At 47.0% G+C, this 24,308-nt stretch overlaps 1 protein-coding gene across 1 annotated transcript in view; it reads right to left on the reverse strand.

The window, feature by feature from the left end:
- LOC146080273 (solute carrier family 7 member 13-like) overlaps positions 1–5,581 on the reverse strand; it is a 61,898-nt gene extending 56,317 nt beyond the window's left edge. Inside the window, exon 1 of the mRNA XM_083187351.1 lies at positions 4,796–5,581. Within this exon, the coding sequence (XP_083043477.1) occupies positions 4,796–5,489 (694 nt within the window). The 5' untranslated portion in view covers positions 5,490–5,581. The remainder of the gene's footprint in view (positions 1–4,795) is intronic.
- Between the last annotated feature and the right edge of the window lie 18,727 nt (positions 5,582–24,308).

The following is a 24,308-nucleotide window of genomic DNA, read 5'->3' on the forward strand; positions in this document are numbered from 1 at the left end:
AGAAACTCACGCATGCGCACAGCGCACCGCACAATGTGTGCATGCTTAGTGGTGCGATAATTGACGCAGCTCTGCAAATGGGTCTTGTCTCTTACCACTTTAGTAACACACCATTAAGTACTGTACAAAAAAATTTGAGTGTCTGGTACTTGTGTAGTTTCACGGCGCCACTTACGTAGTCAGTGTAGTGTCCCTGTCAGCATCAGTGTCGACTGACCACAGCCAACGTAGTCAGTGTAGTCAGCTTTTGTATGCGACTGTGTGTACATTCACGCCTAACTGGAGCTTACGCAGTTAGCGTAGTCAGTCAGTGTTACGCAGTTAGCGTAGTCAGTCAGCATTGTGTCAGCGCTTATTACATTGTGTGGGAACCGTTGACCATTTTTAACCTGCCTGACATGACAGGTGTGAATGTGTTCCTAAAACACCCCCACTATCCACGTCAGCCCGAAGCGTGGCGAGCGTACCGAGCCCCACGAGGGGACACGGTACGCGTCCTCCAGACCTGTTTATACCCCCACTATCCATGTCAGCATGGAGTTGATTTTATTAAGTGTGGCGAGTGCAGCGTTCCCCCTGTTAGGGGACGCGGATTACTTGACATGTATTCCGCGTCCCCTCGCAGGGCTAGCTGTGCTCACCACGCTTCGGGCTCGATGGCTCCCTGCGTTCACCACACTTTATGAAGTCAACTCCACGCCGACGTGGATAGTTGGGGTGTGAACAGGTCGGGAGGACGCGTACCTTACGGGGCTCGCTAAACTTGACAGGCTTCAAGCTGACGTGGGGGTTTGAAATGGAGGCATTTGCCAGTATGTAACATGGAGCAGTGGCAAATGTGTCCTTTATTGTGCACGAGACGCACTTGCTACCGAATCTCTACCCCTGACCTTCTTCCTGAAGCAGACACGGGCAGGGTTTCTGTACCCTGCCGCACGAATTACTGAGCCAGACTTGCGTATGAGACACTTGTGCGTCCGAGGCAGATGGAGCACCTCTCCACCGGCACCTGCATGATTGCCTCTCCGCCGGCTTCTGCCAGCACAGGGGATTTGGCGGTTACCAGTGCTGCGTGAGAGGCACTCACTAGACTTGCCAGGGATGCGGGGGACAGAGCTGCAGCTCATGGGGACAGTACGCTGACTACGTTGGGCTGCCATTTGCCTACGCTGACAACGCAGCTTGACCTACGCTGACAGTGTAGCACCGTGAAACTACACAAGTACCGAGTGTCTTTACCTATATTAATGCTTGCTTTAACCTTAGCTACAGATCAGATAATTATTCAGTGAGTGAATGTGTTATGTTTTTTATTACAAGTGCCATATTTATGTATTTTATGTTTGCCTACCAAGAAATGCGCTTATCTACCAAAGTGCAACACTGAAACACAAAATGCGATCCATTGTAAATAGTATAGAATGCAGACCAGCAGTAGTCGGAACATATTCAAATGATCATGCACCTACAGTAGGGGGGTGGTTCTGGTTGGTTTACAAAAGCAAATTTCTTTTTTAATGGACAAAACCATTGCACTGCAGGTGGGGTGGATGTAACATGTTCAGTGAGTGTTAGATTTGTGTGAGTTATTTTGTTTCTGTGCAGGGTAAATACTGGCTGCTTTATTCTTACAATGCAATTTAGATTTCAGTTTGAACACACCCCACCCAAATGTAACTCTCACTGCACACGTTACATCTGCCCCACCTGCAGTGCACATGGTTTTATCCATTAAAGAAGAAGTTTGCTTTTGCAAACCAGCCAGAATCCCCCCCTAGGTACGCAGCGTGGGAAATGCTATAAATACACCCTCTCTGCCCAACACATTTTATTTCTGTACAAATCAAAATAATCTGGTGCACCTACTTTAGATTGTGCCACCCCTTGCCTCTGCCTGTGCTCCCATCACACATGCCACCACTTAGCTTTGTAAACCCCAGAGCCTCTTCATTAATATAGGTGCACCTGCCCAAATCTAGTTCCATTGGATCTGGTTGTACACTGCCAGAGGCAGAACTTTGGGAGGCAATGGAGCAGTGGCGGAACTCCCGGAGGCAATGGAGTCATCTGCCGCCGGGCGCCAGCCTTTAAGGGGGCACTGGCTCCATTGCCTCGCGATGTTCCGTTTCCTTGTTCATCCTTAGTGTATAAAGTGGCAGGCTAAAAGCACCCCACCCCCCCTCCCCCTTCCCCCTCCCCTCAGTTTTAGCAGCCGCCGGCTACTGCTGCGGGCTGTGACATACAGCAGGAATCGCTACCCAGCCACGTGGGAGACGGAGACAGTGGCAGTGGCGGTGCTGTGCAGCAGTAACAGGGTACTCACCTGTACCCTGTAACTGCTGCGCAGCATCGCTACTGCCGCTGTCTCCGTCTCCCACGTGACTTCTCACTCACTGGCTGCCCGCCCGCTCCCCATGTGCCTCTCTCCAGCTCACCTGGCTGCTGCTATGATCAAGCCGCGGCCTCACTGTCACTGACTGGTGCTCGAGGGAAGGGTGCATGCCCCCCAGCACTGCCCTGCAACAGACCGGCTGCTGATCCCAGTCCCGGCTATAGAAAAGCACCAGCGCGGCTGACAGAGGGATCGCCCGGAGAACTCCTAGTGAGTACATTTTAAGAAAAAGCCTTCTTGTTACAATAGGGTGACCAACTCATCCCTTTAATCCGGGACACATATTAATTACACAGGTTCTGTGTCAGTTTAAAACCAGGTGAAATGGAGTCTTGAGGTGTGGCAGTTTAAAACCAGGTGAAAGCCAGCCACAGAACCTGTGAAATGAATATGTGTCCCGGATTAAAGGGATGAGTTGGTCACCCTATGTTACAATCAGCATGCCACCTCTCTCCCTGTCTTGTATCTGCCCCCTCTGCACTGTCACTCCTGCCTCCATCCTGACCCCACTATTCTTTCATGTCCCCTTGGCCTGGTTCTGCCACTTCTGTCCTTTCTCTGTTCTCTTTGTTCTGTCATGTGACATGCATGCCCTCTGTCCTGGAACTCTGTCCTGTCCCTGTCCAAACTATTGTGTCCCTGACCCCTCTGTCTTGGAGCTGTATTATGTCCTCTCTCTGGTCTCTATCCTTTCTGTCCCCCTTCTGTCACCACTGTACTGTTCCGGTCACTCCTCTCTTCTGTCCTCTCTGTCCTTTATCTGCTCCATCTTTCCTGGTCTTGACACCTCTGTACCAGCCATCCCTTGTTACAGGATACATGCAATATCCTGGTGGTGGGGATGGTGTCTGTCAAAATACCGTCCACAGCATCCCAATACGGAGAATCCCGCTCCCCGTATCCCCTACCCCTTACAATAACCGTCACTTGCAGCCTAACACCCCCTCCCCCCAAAGCCCTCCCCTCTAGTCCCTAAATCTAACCATGGTACCCCAGCGCCTTAACCTACCCCAACCCTGGCCTGCAGCCTAACACCCTCTTCTAAGTCCATAAATCTAACCTCCCCTCTCCGTAGCCTAACCCTAAACTCCGAGTCCCCCCGACTACTTCCTACCCCTTCCTACCCCTTCCCCCCTCTTCCCCGGCTGCACACTAGCCCCACATGCCCACCGATTGGGTTGCTATTGGTATATTGAACGTCAGCATCCTGATCCTTTTCAAGGTTCTGGTGCTGGTCTTCTGATGTCGGGATCCTGGCGTTGGTATTTTGAAGGCTGGCATCCTGGCCATTAGGATGCTAATTTCTATCCCAACCCTGTCACTTCTGTACTGTCCCTGACCTTCCACCTTCTCAGGCTGTCAGGTGAACAAGACCAAACATTGGGGAAATTTGCATCCTGTCACAGTTGCTACAGCAGGGGGAAGCCCCGACACTCACAGGCCAGTGATCATACCCACCGTCTACACAGGTATCTTCTGTTAAAGACATGCACTATGATTAAAACGCAGTTTGGCTTCCTGTGCTCTTATCATTTATCATTTTATATAACTCACATTTGGGACATATGAGGGAGACTCATTTAACTAGTTAACACTGGCGTTCTATTTCATAAATAATTTATTTTGCTTAGGGTTCAGGATTTCAAAGAGGTTACAGTATAACTTATGGTTAGGAGATTTATTTGAACACTTCTGTATGTTACTTAGTTTAAACTGATTCTAATGATACAGTGTTGCATTACGTTACAGACCACACTGTGTATCCTGCTCCAACCTTTCTGCACGTGTAATAACCATGTAATACTAAGCCAATGCCTCAGCATGTGTAATAATAATCTCCAAAGGTGTTTGCAATGGGGGTCTGCACATGTGCATGTACACACATGCGCAGACCCCCACCATCGAAAACGGGGCCGAATTTGGACCTGAGCGAAGTTTGCTTTAAATCACGCATTCATGCATTTGGGGGGGAGGGGGGGCACCAACATCTATCTTGCCTCCGGGCAACTGGGATGAACTTACGCCACTGCAATGGAGTCATCTGCCGCCGGGCTCCTGCTCCCAAGGGGGCACCTCTCCTGCTCTGCAAGTTTAAATCCAATAATTGAAAGCCATCAATATTGCTTTTGTGGCTGAGTTCTGAAATATATATGCTTTTACATTTGGGGGGGGGGGGATTGGTACCAAAATAGATCTTGCCTCCGAGCATCTGGGGCGAACTTACGCAACTGTACACTGCACAGAAGATAGTTTGGACGTCACATCATAAATACATTATAACCTCCACATGCTTTAACCCTACAAGTGTACAGTATATCTTTATTCACATTCACAGAAACAATAATTTAGTCATTCATTGGCCAACATGTCACTAAACATTTACCATATGCAGCAAAAACCTACCTATGACGTAATTAAGAACATTCCATCCACCGAATGCAAACATTCCCTGATAGAAAGCTTCTCCAATCTGTGACACATTGGGAACATTTCCCTCAAATGCCCTTTGAAAGTGAAAGGTTTTCCCCATTGCCAAATGGACGATCCCACTTATGACGATGGCGCTGAGAGCAGCTATTTTGAGTATCGTAAAAATGTTTTGCAATAAAATGATCCATTTTGCATTTAAGCAGTTGATTATCCCTACAATCACAATAACAGCAATAGCAATGGCCTTTTTAATTGCTTCCGGGGAAGAGCATCCAGGGAAGAATGGCTGTATGACGTATTCAGCAAACATCAGAGCTTGAACGGTTGTAGCAGCAGGTCTGAGGAACACAATGAAGGTCCATAAGAAAATAAATCCAGGGATCGGGCCTAGGCCCTTTTTGATGTAATAATATTCCCCTCCACATGATGGGAAAGTAGTTCCAAGTTCCGCATAACACAGAGCTCCGGCCATGGATATCACACCGCAGGCAGCCCATATCACCAGAGCCACCCCGACATTTAGCTGTGAGTAGAGAAGAACGGCTCCTGGAGAGATAAATATCCCGGTTCCGAGGATGACAGTGATGATGAAGCTAACGCCACTGAAATATCCTATGGTTCTTCTCAGGATAACGCTTTCCTCTGATGAGTTCAGCTGTGCATCCATTGTGCTTTACATTATCCTGAACAGACCTGGCTTCTGCTTTTATTCTGCTGTCTATAATCTTGTTTATTTTTAGAGCGGTGGATCAACATTTCCAAACTCTGTAACTTAGTCTGTACTTTGCTCTTTTGATCATAGTTATGGTGCTTATGCGCGGATGAGACACATGACTGGCTGCTGATTTTCACATTTAAAAACATTTGAATGAAGGCATTTTATCGTTTTTCACATTTAACATACTTTTAAAGTTTTTCTGAAGGAAGTTAGTACAAAATATAGTAAGAATCATAAATATAGGAAAGGGCCTGAATCATAGTTCTTCGCTAATGCATTTGAAGCTATGCAGATACTGGGCCAGATGAATCAAGCTTCAAAAAGTGATAACATGGAGAGTGATAAACAACCAGCCAATCAGCTCCAGGCTGGTTTACCTCATTGGCTTACCGTGGCCCCCACTCTAGTCCCAGCACCACGGCATAGCTGCCACGTGCCGTAGATTGGAGCGTGCAGTCAGTGTTGAAGGTTAAATTATACATTCCCCTTGCGCAGGAACTGAAACTGCGATACAAGTGACAAAATGGTTCATCTTCACGGGGGGGGGGGGGGGGCGCTTGGAGCTAATGATGTCTCAGGTGCTGCCTCCTCCATAGTGTGAACAGAACCCGTGTTGCTCGACCAGTGTTGCCCATTCACACTGCTCCTCAACCTGTGTTGAAATGCCGGGTTGATCGACCTGGGAATTTGCTAGTGGTCGACACGGCCCGAGGTGAGGACTGAAAGGGGTATAAGATTAATTCTTACCAGGTTTTCTTAAGAAAAAGAAATGTTCATATTATTCTTTATGTTATCTTTATGTATTACATACTTCTGATTCTGTTAGTAGAACAATAAGTGGTAAAACAATTACATAACATTGATGTCATAAAAGTTAATTTATTATGACTTTATTAAACTTCTCTCACATATTAGTACTAGGGTTGGTAGTGTTATTTTTGCTAGGGTATTAGGTTTAGGTTAGGGGTAGTGTATTCGGGCAAACTTCCCAACTATACAACTTTTTGTGGGCTGGCAGTGTCCCGCAGTGTGGGGGGGAGTTGGGAGTCCAAGGGGTGAACACACGGTTTGACCCGGCGGCCATCATACTGATTCAATATCGATGGCCGCCGGGACCCGGTGGATTGCCAGCAGTGGCCAAGAGGGATGTACGGTGTGGGGAAGTGAGAGGGGGGGGGTGGGGGAGCTGCTGTATTGAGCAGCATGTAACTGTTTTCGATCTGGCAGATCATAGTACAAATAGACTTACTTGCTAAGTCTATTTCTGCTCTAGATCCCGATGCCGCAATGCAGCTAACACGGTTCGATTCAGTGTCCTTTTCGATTAGACTTGGGCTACATAGTCCAAATCGAGTCGAACCGTGTGTACACAGCATCAGGTCTCAGTGGAGTTGCGGCGCATGCTGCAAAGTACTGATGTTGGGTACTTGCGCATGTCCCGAACCTGTACTGTGCATGTGCAGTATGGTTATGCAACCTCTGTTGCACTGCGGCTTGAGACTGTCAGTGATTGACAGTCTAATGCCAGTTAGGTGAACATGGGCCCCTGAGTCCAGGGGGGCCCATGCTGCACACACTGCACCCATGTTTTATTTCTCACCTTTCCAGAGACCTGCGCATGTGAAATAGACTCTGACATGATGCTGCCCAGTGACAACATCCAATGGGGTGACACTATATCAGCAGAGCACATCTGTTAGTTATTTGGTGTCACTTGGAGACGCCACTGATAAACCTCCCTCAAAAAAAATAAGCAAGAAAAAAATATATTCACTATTTTGGGATACAAACAAAGAGAAGAACAGACAAGGGCGTAACTACCATAGGTGCAAGGGGTGCAGCTGCCATGGGGCCCAGAGCTGAAGGGGGCCCATTTTTGCTGTGTAAGTGATATGTTTTACATACATTTATCACCATCAGTTGCTAAATAGGGGGCCCTTACAAACTTTTGCTATGGGGTCTACGAATATCTAGTTATGCCTCTGAGAACAGAGATAGGCAATAAGAACAGAGGAGGATATTGAATATGCTGAGTGAAGAGACTGCATATAGAGCAGGGTTGCCGACTTTAAGATTCTCCTCTCCGGGAGAAGCCCGGAGAGGAGAGTGTCACCAGCCGCTCAGGGGGCGGGGCTTACGAGTGACATCGCTAAGCCCCGCCCCCATGCTGGTAAAACAAGGAATTAACAGATTTCCGTGGAGGGGGCGGAGCTAAAATGACGCGATTGTGTCGTTTTAGCTCCGCCCCCTCCTCTGAGCCCCGAGGATTGCGGCATTTTAATGCCGCGATCCGGGGGACAGGGGGGTCCCCCCTGAATCCGGAAGGGTTGCCCACCCTTCCGGGGGGCCGGGAGGGGGTCCCGATTTTCGGGAGACTCCCGGAAATTCCGGGAGGGTCGGCAACCCTGATATAGAGCTACATATTCGACATTAAGGGGGGAATTCAATTAGTCCCGGAAATTTAATGCTTCTGGTTATTCAATTATAGACCATTTTTTCACCTGTTAAATCTTCTGTTTTTGTGCATTTACAATTAGAATCCGCGATAAGTTCACAGACCTATGTATTAAACTGACTTATGGGGCCTACACATGTAGTGATTTCAGGCCATTTTCTGAGCGATATTACTTAATTTAACTAGATCGCTCAGAAAATGCCCCTACATTGCTGTGTGTGTAGGGGTGATAATGATGCAAGGCTCCGGCAATTAATATCCAACGTGCTAAATAAATCTATAATCGCCAGTGACAGGGCCAGTGTTCTCACCGGAGAACACTAGCCTTAACAGATGGCTCCGCGGCACATTGCTGTGCAGCGCTGTATACTGAGCCTTCTGAGCGTTCTGAGAGATCTAGTATTGCACAGAACGCTTATAAGCACCGCTCCCCGTGTTATGCCCCATTATGATAAGAGCTACAATCAGGGCTAATTGGAAAGCCCCATGGGATCAGTTTGCCCGGGGTAAGTACTGTAATTAATTTAATAGCTCCCTAAATATAAAGTTAGGGTGAAAATCAAGGTAGCTGAGTATCCTTTAGGTTACAGCAGTTCAGTACCGGATGTCGGGTGAAATTTAATAGGATGAGAGATTCAGAAAGTGAGAGATTTGGTAAGAAATCTCCATTTTTTTTTTAAAGTGGCAACCATTTACACTGTAAATGATTGCCGCTTTAAAAAAACTGGAGATTTCTTACCAAATCTCTCACTTTCCGAATCTCTCATCCTATTAAATTTCACCCGACAAGTTGATGATCAGCTATATAACAAAAAATGTTTAAACGGTGAAACTGAACCAAAATGTTACATTATATATTGTCTGTTTTGTAAAGTATATTATATAATCAGTAACAATTTGACTCACATAGAAGTCACCATAGTACAAACTGAAAGGCAATATGCTATACTGTATATATATATGGTACTTGTTTCCTAGCACGGCCACAAATCTTATGGATCGTGTACCTTTAGTTAAGGTACACGATCCATAAGATGGACCCGATTTCCTTTGAAATCAGGTCCATTTGGCCGGCTAGGATAAAATATCGGGGGCATCGCGTCGGTCGGGACCGTTAACAATGGTCCCGACGCGACCGACGCGATGCCCGCGATTTCCCCATAGGCTTCAATGTTAAAAAATATTTTAACATTGAAATCGTGTCGGGAAAGGTAAAATATCGGGGGCATCGCGTCGGTCGGGACCATTAACAATGGTCACGACGCGATGCCCCCGATTTTTCCATCGGGTTCAATGTTAAAATATTTTTTGACATTGAAATAGTGAAAAAATGTGAAAAATGTGAAATGGGCCAATATGACCCATTTCACATTATAGATGTCCCCGTCGTCACCCCACGATAGACGCCAACCCGAAGCGTGGCGAGCGCAGCGAGCCCGCGAGAAGCGGCGGTGCGCGTCCTCCGACCTTTTCATTCCCCTACTATCCACGTCGGCGTGGAGTTGAGAATAGAATAGTGTGGCGAGCGCAGCGAGGCGAGTGCAGCGAGGCGAGCGCAGCGAGCCCCGCGAGGGGACGCGGATACCTTCATAGTTATACGCGTCCCCTCGCGGGCTTCACAGGTGTCCGTGGCGACGCGGACACCTGTGAAGTCCGCGAAGGGACGCGTTTACCTGTGAAGGTATCCGCGTCCCCTCGCCACGCTTCGGGCTCGGTGGCTCGCTGCGCTCGCCACACTATTCTATTCTCAACTCCATGCCGACGTGGATAGTAGGGGAATGAAAAGGTCGGAGGACGCGCACCGCCGCCCCTCGCGGGCTCGCTGCGCTCGCCACGCTTCGGGTTGGCGTCTATCGTGGGGTGCGGTGTACGCCGTTAAATTTGGGGGGGGTTGGGAATATTTTTACATTGAATACAATGTAAAATCGGGTCCCAGGGACCCGATTTACATTTCATTAAAAAATCGGTCGGTCGCGACGATTGCATCGCATGCGACCAAATCGCATGCGACCAAATCGCATGCGATGCGATCGACCCGATTTTTCCGACACGACCACCCCGATGTAAATCGGTGTGGCCGTGCTAGGAAACAAGTACCATATATATTATTATTATAATTTACTACATTTTTATTAAAATATATCCAACAAATGCAATCATTCTGCAACAAGTATCTGTTATTATTCTAGATGAATGAGAAAAAAAATCAACTTACCATGAAATTGCCTTGTCGTTATTACAATCTACATAGCAGAAAAATCAAACATTATTGATGGAAGCAAAAAATGTCAAATATATTCTCTACACCACACACAGGAAAAGTGTTTAGCAACTGCTTTCCAATGACACTGGGATCCCTGCGGCAACATTCACCTAGCCAAGTGTACTGTTCATTGTAACAATAACAAAGTAAAATAATGCACGCAGTCCCATAGTGAGAGAGAAAAGATGGAGGGTTCATAGGTATAAGATCAATTTGTCTCCTCACCAATTGATAAAGTTAATAAATGCAAAATAGTAGTTGTGCTGCTTACAGGTCCTATAAACTTTACCATGCTGCAAAACATCCTGGTTATATCACTGTAAAAATAAAAACTAATAAAGGCTGATGCTACTCATGTATAAAAAAAAGTGCCTGATAAAGAATACATACGGATGGCTGGCCATCAGGATGCCGATGGTTAGAAGACCGACAGTGGCATCCCAGTGTTCTGAATCCCAACAGGGACTGGGTAAGTATTATTCCCCCCTTTTACCACTTTCAGATCGCACCTAATTACCGGGTTCATGCCGGTTTTTTGCCGGTTTGACATGGTAATTGGTGCGATCTGAAAAGGCTTACCGGGTCCAGCAACCCGGCATTTCAAACCGGTAAAAAAGAAGGGTCCTTACTGGTTCATTGCCATGTTGTTGTGCCGTGTGAACTGGTTAACCGAGTCAAGCGACCCGGTTCCCATTCACACTGATGGAGGAGGCAGTGCTTGGTGCAGCGTCAGCCCATGATAATGCTCCACCCCTCCGCCCCACCCCCCATGACGTCAGTGACCCGGCAATATTACTAGGTCACTGAAGGGGACTGAATAGAGCAAAATGCAGGGTTGCACCAGAATAGATCCATTTTTCATGTGTTGACCTATGGCCTGTCAACTGTCAACTATTTATTGTCTACCTGATGACCACATCCTGGTCTCTTTGACCTGTGACTGTATTACCCTTATTATTATTATTATCTATGTCTATTGTACTATGACGCATGGGGCAACTTTGCCCTCCTCTGACAGCTTTCATTTGCAGGCTCTGCACTATTGTCAGTATGAGGACCTGTTACCCTTTGCATTAGAGTATTTTATTCCTTTTACTAATAATGTTTTGGAACAACTCCCCATTTCACAAATGTATTAGTGGTCCCAGTCATTGCCTGGAAACCTAAAGGTTCCCAGTGCCAACCTCTTGCATCTTGAGTCCATGGCTTTATTTGAGAGTCACATGAATGTCCTGTACTGGTGCTTTTATGACATACCACTTAAGCTCCATCTCACTGATGACACAGCTGTGCCACCACCACTTAGGCTGAGGCCTACTCTAGATCTTTCTAGTGCTCCCTGTGATTCTTGATATCACACCATGTGCATGACCAAAGCCCAACAATGCCACTGAACGCTAGTAGCAGTCATCTTGTTAAAAAACTTGTTGTCTTGGTATATTAATGCTAGTTGACATGTTAGAATGATAATCACACCTTGGCAAGCATAATCAGCCTTAGCACATTCAGCCTCTGTAGATAATGCAACTGGCATTTTTGCCTGATTTTAAATAATTAGCAACTTGTGTTAGTCACCTTAGCCAAACTAGACCCACATAGCATGTGAGCTTAAGGCCTTTTTTTGCAGATATGTAGCTCCAGATTTATGTCTTTTATGACTGCATCCCAATATTTTCCTCACTAGTTGCTCAGGTGTCTTCACAGAATTCCCATTATGGTTGTAGTATCTGTAAATTTAGTTGCTGAACAATTCTTCCCCACTGCATATATTTCATTGTCATTGTTAGTTAGACAATGTTGTCCTCACAACTTTATGCAAATTTCATCCACCAGTGAGGATTAATCTTTTTTGACACCCAGACCAGGTTTTGCAGAAATAGCAGAACCCAGATGTGTAATCAGCAGCACCTGGGATTTCCTGATATAAGGATTTCCAGGGCAGAGTCAGCTGGCTCTTAATGGTGGATTAGCCGCCCAAGCGATAGGTCAGGTTGTGTGGACTAGACAATTGGAGCCTTTCAAGAGTCTGTTATGCTGATGTTGCCTGTATGCTACTGTCTGTAATTATGATTGCATATGGAATTAACCTGGACTGCTGTGAAAATAAACATCTAAGGGCGGTATTCAATGTGGATTTTGGCGATGTGCAGCGAATCCTGTTTAGGATTCGCTGCACATTCGCCACTGGTCGCCACGTTCCGGAGCCTCGCCGGCTCCGGTATTCAATGAGTCAGGGGCTCGCTGCCCCTGACCGGCGAATTTGAGCTCCTGAGGCGAAAGCCGCAGGGAGCCTGAGGACGGTGGCAGGCAGGGAGATGAAAGTCTCCCTGCCTGCCCCAGAACGTTTGTGGGTGGGAGGTGGGCTCCCCGGGTGCCAGGCAGCACAGGCTGCCCCCGGGGGTGCCAGCAGGGGACCGCGTATATTCACTACACCCGATCATGAATATGTAATGATCGGGTGAAGTGAATATATGAATATCTAATGAGCGGCTCGGCTCCAGCCCCCTGCTGGCTGCTCTGTGTAAAAAAAATATATATATTTTTTTAAATTAAATATATAATCATGTGCTTACAGCAACTGAATAAAAATAGCATGCCCCTCCTCAGAATAAAATTCCAGATTTTTTTACACCAATTGTAAAAAACAAAACACTTTATTTTAAAAGTTCACATTCCACTTCACCATAAAAAGATAGCGATTGCTACTCGGTGAATCATGGCGAAAAAAACCTTGAAATGTATTCGCCATCTGGTCATTGAATAGGGTGATTCACCGTTTTAGTCAGAAATTCGCCTTACAGCACAAAATCGCCATAAAAACCTGGCGAATCAGCCTCATTGAATACAGCCCTTTGTCTTCGTCTGAGTCCCAATGTTTGTGATCCTCTTGTTGAGAGCACAGCGACAGCTGTAAACATGCCATATGGGAGTGCTGCACATGCCCCCAGTCCATCTCTTCTGCACATGCACATAAATGTACAGATGGGAGCCAGCTTAGGATAAAAACAAAGGTAATATAGGCACAAAGGTAAAGGGAGAGGGGGAAAATAAGAGTGAGAGTGACAAAAGTGAAGAGAGGGAGAGACAAACGGAAACACAGGCACAAAAACATTAAAAAAAAAAAAAAAAAACCCAGGTGACATCTAGGGCGAAATGTAATAGGGTGGGATTTTTTAGACTTTTGCGATTTTTGGTCAAAATCGGCCAAAATCGCAATTTTTCTAAAAATCGCACATGTAATAGGGTGCGATTCGCGGGAAAAATCGCATTTTTTCCCGTGAATTCGCACATTTAAAAGATGCGATTTTCAGTCACACTGAAAATCGCATCCAGATTTTTTCCCATAGGAAACTATAGAACTCGCATATGTAATAGGATGCGAGTTCTATAGTCGCATATGGGACATTACCAAAAAGCGCAAAAAAAATAGACCAGCTTCTTGCTGGCGATTTTTACAGAAACATGCACAGATCATTGAGATCTGTGCATGGTTCTGTTGTAAAAAAAATAGTTAAAACAAAAAAAAAGAAAAAACGGCGTGCGGTCCCCCCCCCCTAAGCATAACCAGCCCCGGGCTCAAAAAGCCGGTGCTGGTATAATAAAATCAAAGGAACAATCAAGTTGGGGTTCCCTGGATTTTATAAAACCAGCACCAGGCTCAAGGTCCGGCGCTGGTTCCCAAAATACGGGGGACAAAATGACTAGGGGTCCCCCGTATTTTAAGAACCAGACCCAACCAGCCAGCAGGGTAATGCCACAGCCGGGGGACACTTATTATATAAGGTCCCGCGGCCAAAGCATTAACCCTCTGGCTGGTCAGCATGGGCAGGGGTCCTGGGGAAGTGGGGACCCCTCCAAAGAAGGGGTCCCCCCCCTCCAGGACTTACCAGCCCATGCTGAAAGTCCGGGGCTGTCCCCGATGCCCCTGGGCGGTGGGCATCGGGCTGATGTAAAGTGTAAAAAAAAGAATATAAACTATTGTTTTCTACTGTAGAACTATGAGTCCCAGCAAGCCTACCCCGCATGCTGGGACTTGGAGAACCACAAGTCCCAGCATGCGGGGCATTAAAGGGCCCGCTGGCACTTGTAGTTCTACAGTACAAAAAATAGTTAAATAAAACACACTGACACCCTGAAAAATAAACGTTTAATACATACACAGCCCACACATACTGATACTTACCTACCTTGAGCCCGTAGGTCGGTCCCTGGATCCTGGGTCCGGGCTCCGGGGCTCCAGGGCAGAAGAGTCCGGTTCCGGGGCCTTGGTCCTGGTTCCGGGGCTGGTCCGGGGTTCCGGGGCTCCTGGGCTGAAGAATCCGGGGTCCAGGATCCGAAGTAGTCCACAGGGGTACCTGAGGAAGGAAATCCTACTCATCTGGTCCCCGGCGACGACCCCGGCATCTTCAGCTCCAGGCACGCTGCTCCTGGCTGCTGTGGTACCCGCTCACGGACTGGAGAGGCGCAGAGATGTTTCATCTTCCGCGCCTCTCCTCAGAATGATTTCATTGGCCGCCTAGCGGCCAATCAGGAGCCGAGAAAGTCGGCTCCTGATTGGCCGCTAGGCGGCCAATAGAATCATCCGGAGGAAAGGTGCGGAAGATGAAAATCTCTGCGCCTCTCCAGTCCGTGAGCGGGTACCACAGCAGCCGGGAGCAGCGCGCCTGGAGCTGAAGATGCTGGGGTCGTCGCCGGGGACCAGGTGAGTAGGATTTCCTTCCTCAGGTACCCCTGTGGACTACTTCGGATCCTGGACCCCGGATTCTTCAGCCCAGGAGCCCCGGAACCCCGGACCAGCCCCGGAACCAGGACCAAGGCCCCGGAACCGGACTCTTCTTCCCTGGAGCCCCGGACCCAGGATCCAGGGACCGACCTACGGGCTCAAGGTAGGTAAGTGTCAGTATGTGTGGGCTGTGTATGTATTAAACTTTTATTTTTCAGGGTGTCAGTGTGTTTTATTTAACTATTTTTTGTACTGTAGAACTACAAGTGCCAGCGGGCCCTTTAATGCCCCGCATGCTGGGACTTGTGGTTCTCCAAGTCCCAGCATGCGGGGTAGGCTTGCTGGGACTCATAGTTCTACAGTAGAAAACAATAGTTTATATTCTTTTTTTTACACTTTACATCAGCCCGATGCCCTCCGCCCAGGGGCATCGGGGACAGCCCCGGACTTTCAGCATGGGCTGGTAAGTCCTGGAGAGGGGGGACCCCTTCTTTGGGGGGGTCCCCACTTCCCTAGGACCCCTGCCCATGCTGACCAGCCAGGGGGTTAATGCTTTGGCCGCGGGACCTTATATAATAAGTGTCCCCCGGCTGTGGCATTACCCTGCTGGCTGGTTGGGTCTGGTGCTGGTTCTTAAAATACGGGGGACCCCTAGTCATTTTGTCCCCCGTATTTTGGGAACCAGCGCCGGACCTTGAGCCTGGTGCTGGTTTTATAAAATCCAGGGAACCCCAACTTGATTGTTCCTTTGATTTTATTATACCAGCACCGGCTTTTTGAGCCCGGGGCTGATTATGCTTAGGAGGGGGACCGCACGCCGTTTTTTTTTCTTTTTTACAACACAGCGCACTGTACTGAAAATGTGCCGATTTTCATGACTGAAAATCGCACATTTTCAGTACTAAAAAAGCGCCCGAAATCGCACCATATCGCACTTTTTTGCCGCAAATTCGCATCTCATTACATATGCGAATTCGCTGCAAAAAATGGGATTTTTAAAGGTGCGATTTGGTGCGATTTTTTTCTTACGAAAAAAATCGCACCCTATTACATTTCGCCCCTAGTGTCTCAAAACTATATAAAACACAGACAGTTAAAGCTTTTTTTCTTCCTTCTGTCTTTCTTTTTCTTTTCTTAGCAATAGTGATTTTTCATTACACTGTATGTTGTTTTTCACTTCAGATTGTATAGATCAATGTGAGTCCAAACTATCCATCATCAGCCTATCTAGACAGCAAACCAAACCACTCACCGCACAATAATATACAAGTCATTCTGTGACTTTAATGATTTTAGCCTGGAGTTCTGTATATAGATGAAGCAATCTTGTGAATCAAAGGCAGTGGAGCTTTATAAGTTGGATGTAAATGTTATACGCACCACTGGGCATCACTCGTTGGTAAACAACGGGATTGCTGAAATTCTGACAAACTCATTGCATTGTGTGAGCTCCTGAGCGCACTTATTTCAGATCAATCAGTCTGCCACTCAACACTAATGTAACCATTTACATTTATAACACATATTTGAGCCATGTACCAAGTTCAATGTATATGACTATTGCCCTAATATGAAAACTGACTTAATAAAATAGCTTTACATGCCTCTATAAACACATTAACATCAAACAAAAATAGATTATACCATTCCTAACAAGATATTTACATTTCTCAAAAAAATAATAAGAAGAAAACAATTCTCCACTGGCTTTGACTGATCACACTGCATGAAGCAATAAACCAGTTATGAACAGCTTCTCCTGCTTTGCCATTTATGTAAGCAATAGCATCAGGACATGGGGCGATGGATCCTCAGTGCTTAGGCCCTTATTCTGATCGGTGCGGATATTCCCGAATTCTTACGGTGCGGTCCGCACGCCAGTCAGTGTGGCCGCGTACGGCCATCGTCCGTAGAAACGCCCACGTGTCCTCCGCATTCGGACGGACTCACTCTTTAAGAACAGGGCGTGTTTACGGACGACATACAAACCATGCGTGTGCGGGGGAAACACTCAGATTCTGCACGGTATTACAGAGTATGCACGGGAATACCGCATCCGAACGGATGGCAAGCGGTCCGTCCGCACGGAAGCGGTGTATTTACGCAAAACTACCCACTATTATGTCTATTCTGCAATACATCACATGACCCACTTATTCAATTACCTATCCTCATTAAAAAATGTTTCTTTGGAATTGGAATTAATTACATCCCAATATATCCTTACAACCATGCCTAACACATGCATTGCACACATTAACCCTTACAGCAATTGAAGTGCAATGGTTTGTATTTGTCCCTGTGTAAAATATTATAAACAATCTACACATATACTGTTTAATGTGCAAAGAAAACCAACAACTTCGAACTTGCATAAAATATTTATTTTTGTAAAAATCACAAATTTAAATCTAACGGATGAAACCAAAAATTTTAAAGGAGCAAGTCCCGGAGGTCCTGCAGATCAGCAAGGACAAGCCGCAAATGGTGGTCCATCCGCATGATGGCCCCACGGACACCCTCATCTGGTGGTGTTGTGGCATCTGTGGGCATGTCAAAGGGGCAAAAATTAGTCATGATATTCATGCATACATTTCACATACTGCTACATAAATTGCAGAAATGCTAGGTGACATGTGTATATATATATATATATATATGTGTGTAGGGAGATAGAGACACACATAGATAAATAGATATGACACATACATATCTACATACATGCAAACTTATTTAATAAATACTGTGTTTTTGGCCCTCTACCCTTTACTCTGCACAAGACATAACAGTCATAGTGTTTCTTCTGATTCCCAACCCACCCATGACTAACCAATGACAAGCATGTCATGTCCTCCGTCAATATCAACTTGTCACAATCTCCTCAGTATAAGTTCAGTGATGGTTCGTGGCATGGGAGTTATGCAAATGTCAGGAATGCACAGTACACATCCTCAAAATCATAATTCAGTCTAAACCAACCTACAATTCTGTGAGGGGAAAAAAACAATCTCAACTACAGGGGGTGTTTCGGTAGAGGAGGCTCCAGGGACACTGTCAACTTGTGACTCCATTCCAAGGTAGGCCGGCCCCTACTCCATTTATAGCATACATCATATAGTTTATAAATAACATTCACCTAAAACATATATTCCGCTATATGATGGGACCGAATCTACGCTTGCAGCAGGTGAATTTAATCCACAAATGATACACTCATCCCTTTACTCCAGGATCCTGTTTAACTACAACGGTTATGTGGCAGTCAAAATGGAGCTCCAAGCCATCCCACAAACCTGTGTAATTAAGAGGTGTCCTGGATGAAAGGGATGCCTTGGACACCCCATCTAACCCGTACCTGTATCTGTAGCTACCCACTTTGGGTTATGTATTATTAGTATTGTAACAAAATTTATCCTCACCAGTGCTACATAACAAATACCAGTACAACTAATTCATGAATGATGCATTATGTATACATACCGATCTGTTCGGCCTCCACCGCCTCACACGCCTCCTCCCCCTCTGATTCGTCCGACTCCGGGACAATCCTGGGCTCCTCAGCCACCTCCTCCGCCACCAACACCTCCACATCCTCCTCCGCCACCAACACCTCCTCCACATCCTCCACCACCACCTCCTCAGGCACCTCCTCCTCCTCCACCACCTCCTCCACCACATACTCCTCCTCCACCATCTCCTCCACCACTTGCTCCTCCTCCTCCACCATCTCCTCCACCACTTGCTCCTCCTCCTCCACCTCCTCCACCACTTGCTCCTCCTCCTCCACCTCCTCCACCACTTGCTCCTCCTCCTCCACTTGCTCCTCCTCCTCAGGCTGTTCCCTCTCCTCAGGCACCTCCTCCTCGGCCTGGGCTGCCTCGGCCTCTTCCCGTGCCTGTCGTGCTCGGGCTCGTGCTGTGTGGTACAAAACAAACATCATTGTCAATGTAGGGTCATTGGGGCACATGTATTAATCCATAACAAGAGATACATGGAAGGGTGATAATGATTGAAAACGATGCTTGAAAGTTGCTCATTACTGTTAATGGACTCCAAAATGTGACATATAAGTTATTATGTGATTGTTAGTAATTTGTTCAATCATGACAACCCTTGCATTTATCAATGTTTAACACATATTAGATCTGGCACATTGTATGCATCAGAATCAAGAATGCTATGTCATTACATATAAAAGCCACATGACTGCATGTTAACCAGGAAGAAGCACACATAACAGTCTATGGACTTTTAAACCCATGGACACCCAGTTATCATTAGACAATTTTTATTGTTTATATATGCTATGATGTAAGTGCGAAATTTCATAGCTAAAATACTCACAATCAGCTATTTGCCTCCTAAGCTCCTGGAGTAGCTCTGGCTGGCGCCTGCGGAGGTCTGACCAGCGCCTCTCTAACTGGCCAATGCTCCTCCGCACCCGGGTGCGGGCGTAAATACGGCGCCCTGCCGCAGCATAGGCCCGCCGCTTCTGGCCATTTGTAATAAAGGGCCCTGCACGGCCCAGCCTTGCCTCCATGACGGAGACCAGAGCCCTAAGTTCCGCAGGCGAAAATGGCTGTGCTCTGCGTGTCTCCGCCATGTTAGCACTGGCATCAATCAACCAATCATGTGCTGGCATTGGTTTATCACAGTTATTTGTGTTAATAACTTTATTGTTCATCTTTACATGAACAGCGTCTCTGCGCCCACACAAATGGCGAAAAATTCGCATGCCTTAAAAACGGTAGTGCTGATGTATGGCAATGAACAAATCTGATATATATAAAACACAGTGTGTATGCACTTTTCAAATCGAATAACGCATCGCACCACCAAGCAAGGGGTGCTATAGCTTGGCAACGCATAGCTTGACTTCGCATTAATTACTCTATGCATCTATGTGTATGTGTACATTTATGTTTAAAAGACACATACACATACTTGCAGGTATCCTGAGTCCACCATTATACACCAGCGCTGCCTGCCTGCCTGCCTGCCTGCCTGCTCCTTGAAATTGCTAAACATGTTAATAAATTCAAATATCATATATATATATAGATATGCAAACAAATCATACATCAACACAGACAAAAGTCACCACCACATTAGAGAATAAATCTATGTACTCACCAGACATCAGTGATAGTATCAACTACAATAATGAAGATATAACAAACACATAAGATCCCTTGCACAAGGTATAATAATGGCCACCTATATTGTACTTCAAACAAAACTAAGCACATATGATAAATATCTCTTATTTCGTAGCCATTAGGAGGGCAGGCTGGCTAATTGTCGTTTTGTAAGACTGACAACTAACACACTGTACTTATTTGAAGGGGTGATTTTCACAACAATTGGTGTGTTCTGGTCAACTATATAAAATGTACCTGAAGAATCTTTGCACCACAGAGTCCCGCAGCTGGTATCCCCTCCGGCATTCAGGGGCGCGGGATGGGCGCATGGGCGGATCTTGCGGCTCAGATGGAACCTCCCACTCATCAAAGGGTATCTCACGCCGCACAGCAATGTTATGGAAAAATACACACAGGCCCACGATCCTCGACACCATTTCAGGCGCATACTGTAAGTCACCACCAGTGCGGTGGAGCACTCTAAATCGACCCTTTAAAAGGCCAATTGAGCGCTCCACCACTTGCCTGGTGGCAACATGCGCCCGATTGAATGCCTCCTGTGGGCCCGGTGCTGGGTAGCTGTACGGCGTAAGTAGCCAGGGCGTACATGGGTAACCGGAGTCACCCAGAACCCACGCATCACGGCCTTCCAGCTCTTGTAGTCTTTGCCAAATCCCGGTTTGTCGGATAACATGCGAGTCATGGGCACTTCCGGGAAACTTTGAGTTGAAGGTGAGAATTTCCATGGATGGGCCACATACCACCATCACGTTCAGTCACAATTTGCGGTTCCTATATATCTTCTCACTTCGAGATGGAGGCACAAATGGTACATGGGTGCCATCCACAGCCCCTATCACATTAGGGAAGCCAGCAATTTGATGGAAGGCCTGCTGGCTTATGCGCAGGGTCTCAGTGGCAAATGTCATGGCAATGAAGTGCCCCTTGCGCCTAAACATGGCCGACGTCACACGCCTCAGGATTCGGCAGAAGGCCGGCTGAGATATTCCAGCAAGTACTGCCACTACTTGTTGGAATGATCCTGAGGCGCAGAAATGCAACACCGCCAGCAGCTGTGTGTGAGGCGGAATTGCTGTCGTGATCCCGTGAAGAGGTTCCAGATCACTCTCAATTAACGAGAGAAGATCCAGAATGACATGTGGCGGTAACCGGTACCTAGTAAGTACCTCATCATCGGGCATACCAAACAGAGTCACCCGTGTGCGATAGATTCTAGCACGTCCTGGCCTCCTTGGGCGACGAGTGGGGAGAGCCGCAAGTGCCCTTAGCCTCCTTGCCATGAATTCCATCATAGCTTCTGCAACCTATAAATAAATGAACATAAATAATGATGCACCTATGCACATAATGGCCATATCCGACAACAAATAGATTTGTAGGCTTCAATACGTACAATAGATGGCCGCCCCGTGAAATCACGAATATCCATTTGACTCTATAATGATGTAACAATAATATGAAATCAATACACACCGTCGTAAACACACAGATGCTTACAACATCTAACTACTAAACACTACTTGAGTATTAAAGGTGTCTGCATTTGTTGCCGACATCATGTACTATGAGACATTTCACCTATTGCTGGGACATGTTGTCCTGCAATAGATGGACACACACAGGTTTAAGACCTGTGAGTGAAATAGTGAACATGTGACATGTTGCAATAATGCTACAAACCCTTTGCTGGCCCAACAATCTCTAGTCAGTGAGGCAATGGTGCATACATTCATACACTTAAATTGGTAATGTATATCATATCTACAAGGACCATGGAAGAGCTTACCTTAGACCCTGTCAACTACAGATCTGGAGACAAATGATTCTAGCAGCAATTCACTATTTATAGGCCTCTCACATGTGTTGTCTATAACAGTAGTGATGAGTATTTCATGACTTGTGGCCTGGATTTTCTAAGGGATTGGGCTACTTTTAGATTGCAATCAAACTCAACAATACCACAGTAGTCATGAACCAAATGTCATGTCATGCTACCAAATAGCATGTATATTGTGCGATAGTCACAGGTGTATCAGAATATTCTATGCAATGTTCGAATTGGTGACCAATATTTCATGTAGAAGTTTCGCCAAGTTTTACACAATGGCATTTCCGCAACTTAAAAAAAACGCCCCGTACGCAGGCGGCCGTTACGCTCGCGCACGGAACGCAGCTGCCGCTGATGGACGCCAAACAGGATACACAAACAGTATATAAAGGTGTATTAGACTGTGACAAAGTTGCTGCTAACATGTCTGGATCACAATCAGAGGTGGACCAGGAGTTGCAGCTACTGTTTGCCAGGATGGACTCCAGCACCTCCTATGTGCCACTGCACAGGCAGCCAGTGGGAAATGATGAGGCTGCTGGCCCTTCTACAGCAGGGCAACCTGCACCTGGCCCTTCTACAGCAGGGCAACCTGCACCTGGCCCTTCTACAGCAGGGCAACCTGCACCTGGCCCTTCTACAGCAGGGCAACCTGCACCTGGCCCTTCTACAGCAGGGCAACCTGCACCTGGCCCTTCTACAGCAGGGCAACCTGCAGCTGCCTCATATGCAGCCTCAGCAGAATCATTTGGAACACAACCGGGGACTTCACAAGATACTACCATGGCCAGCACTTCAAGTACAGCGACACGTGCCAGTGGGCGTGGCCATGGACGTGGCAAGGGGAAAAAGAGGCCAACAGAGGAACCAAGTTCCAGAAATAAGGCATATGAAGCACAGGAGCTTGCCATCCTGGTTCCGCGAGCACGTGATTGGATTGAGTGTCCACCGGAGAGGCTGACACACACACGCAGATGGAAGATTTGGGAAGACATAACGGCAGAGATTAATGAAGTGGCGCCACAAGTTCGTGAGACGGAGCACGTCAAGAAGAGGCAAGTTGTTTTGTGATACATGTGCCCAGTAATAGACAAGTAATGTTTGAATTCATGCTTAGATGGATTTGGCAAATGGCCGGTGAGGTTGGTACGATACACAGACATTATTGCCATGTTATTTAGTTGATAGTTAGAGTAGGGTGAGTGTGAATGTGTATTGTAACGGTTGATATCATAGTTGAATGTAATGTTATCTTTTTGACATTAAGCACATGTCGTAATATGTAGCACAGAGCAATGGCTGCAACAGCAAACATCTGGAGTGACTTGTATTAATATGTCAACTTACATTGCAGGTGGCACGACTTCAAAACCAACCTGAAGAGGAAGATGACCAAGCGGTGGGAACACAGCCAGAGATCTGGGGCCGGGCCCATGCCATCAGGGCTAGAGTTCACCCCCCTGGAGTTGATGGCCGAGTGCTGTGTAGCAGTTGAGGAGGTCAGGGGGGGGTGAGCACGATGGATGGCGAGGCCCCAGCTGAAGTGTTTGCGTCTTTTCTGGAAGGTAAATATTTGTCATGCCATAAGCTTGTGCAAGTAATTATCTTAGAATGTGTCCTAATTGTGTTTATCATTTTCAACAGACACCCCACTGCTTGGTGAAGACTCTTCTCAGGAGGTGGAGGAGTCCGTGCCACCTGGCCCCAGTGGTAGGCCTGTGCAGCAGCAGGCATCGGTCCAAGCCGATTATGCCAGCTTGGCCCAGATGCTTGGGGACATTAACCAGCAGGGAGAGTTGGCATCAGAACGGATGCGTAGGACCGAGGAGGTCATGGCGAGCTTGGTCAGCACCCAGCAGTCCATCGCTGGGAGCATGCAGGCCATGGCTGAGGCGCATCAGGCCATGGCTGCAAGTGTTCAGGTGCTGGCCGAGCAAGCCACGCGTCAAAATGATCTCCTCCTCCACCATAATGAGCTTATGGTGGAGCTAGTTAACAGCAATAGGGTCCTAATGTCATCCGTTTCTGGTGCATTACCACCAGCAACACTCCCTGCTGGCAGGAGGGGTAGACCATCCACCCCCTCACCAGCATCTGCTCCACCTGCCCCAGCATCTGGCCGTGGCCGAAGAGCTGCTGCACAGGCCAAGGAGCCTACCAAGGGCAAACGTGCTCGCAAATGAACTTGTGGCTGCATTAATCTCCACCGTTATGTGGTCCCAAATCTTTCATTGTGCTGTGTGTGTCAGCTTCTTGTGTCCAATCACGTGCTGAGGGTAACCAGATGAGCCCTTGCTTCATATGTCATTTTTGGTTCCCCTGTTGGCCTCTTTTGCC

This window comes from Crinia signifera, chromosome 5 (assembly GCF_055691185.1).
Source record: "Crinia signifera chromosome 5, ASM5569118v1, whole genome shotgun sequence".
Taxonomy (NCBI): domain Eukaryota; kingdom Metazoa; phylum Chordata; class Amphibia; order Anura; family Myobatrachidae; genus Crinia; species Crinia signifera.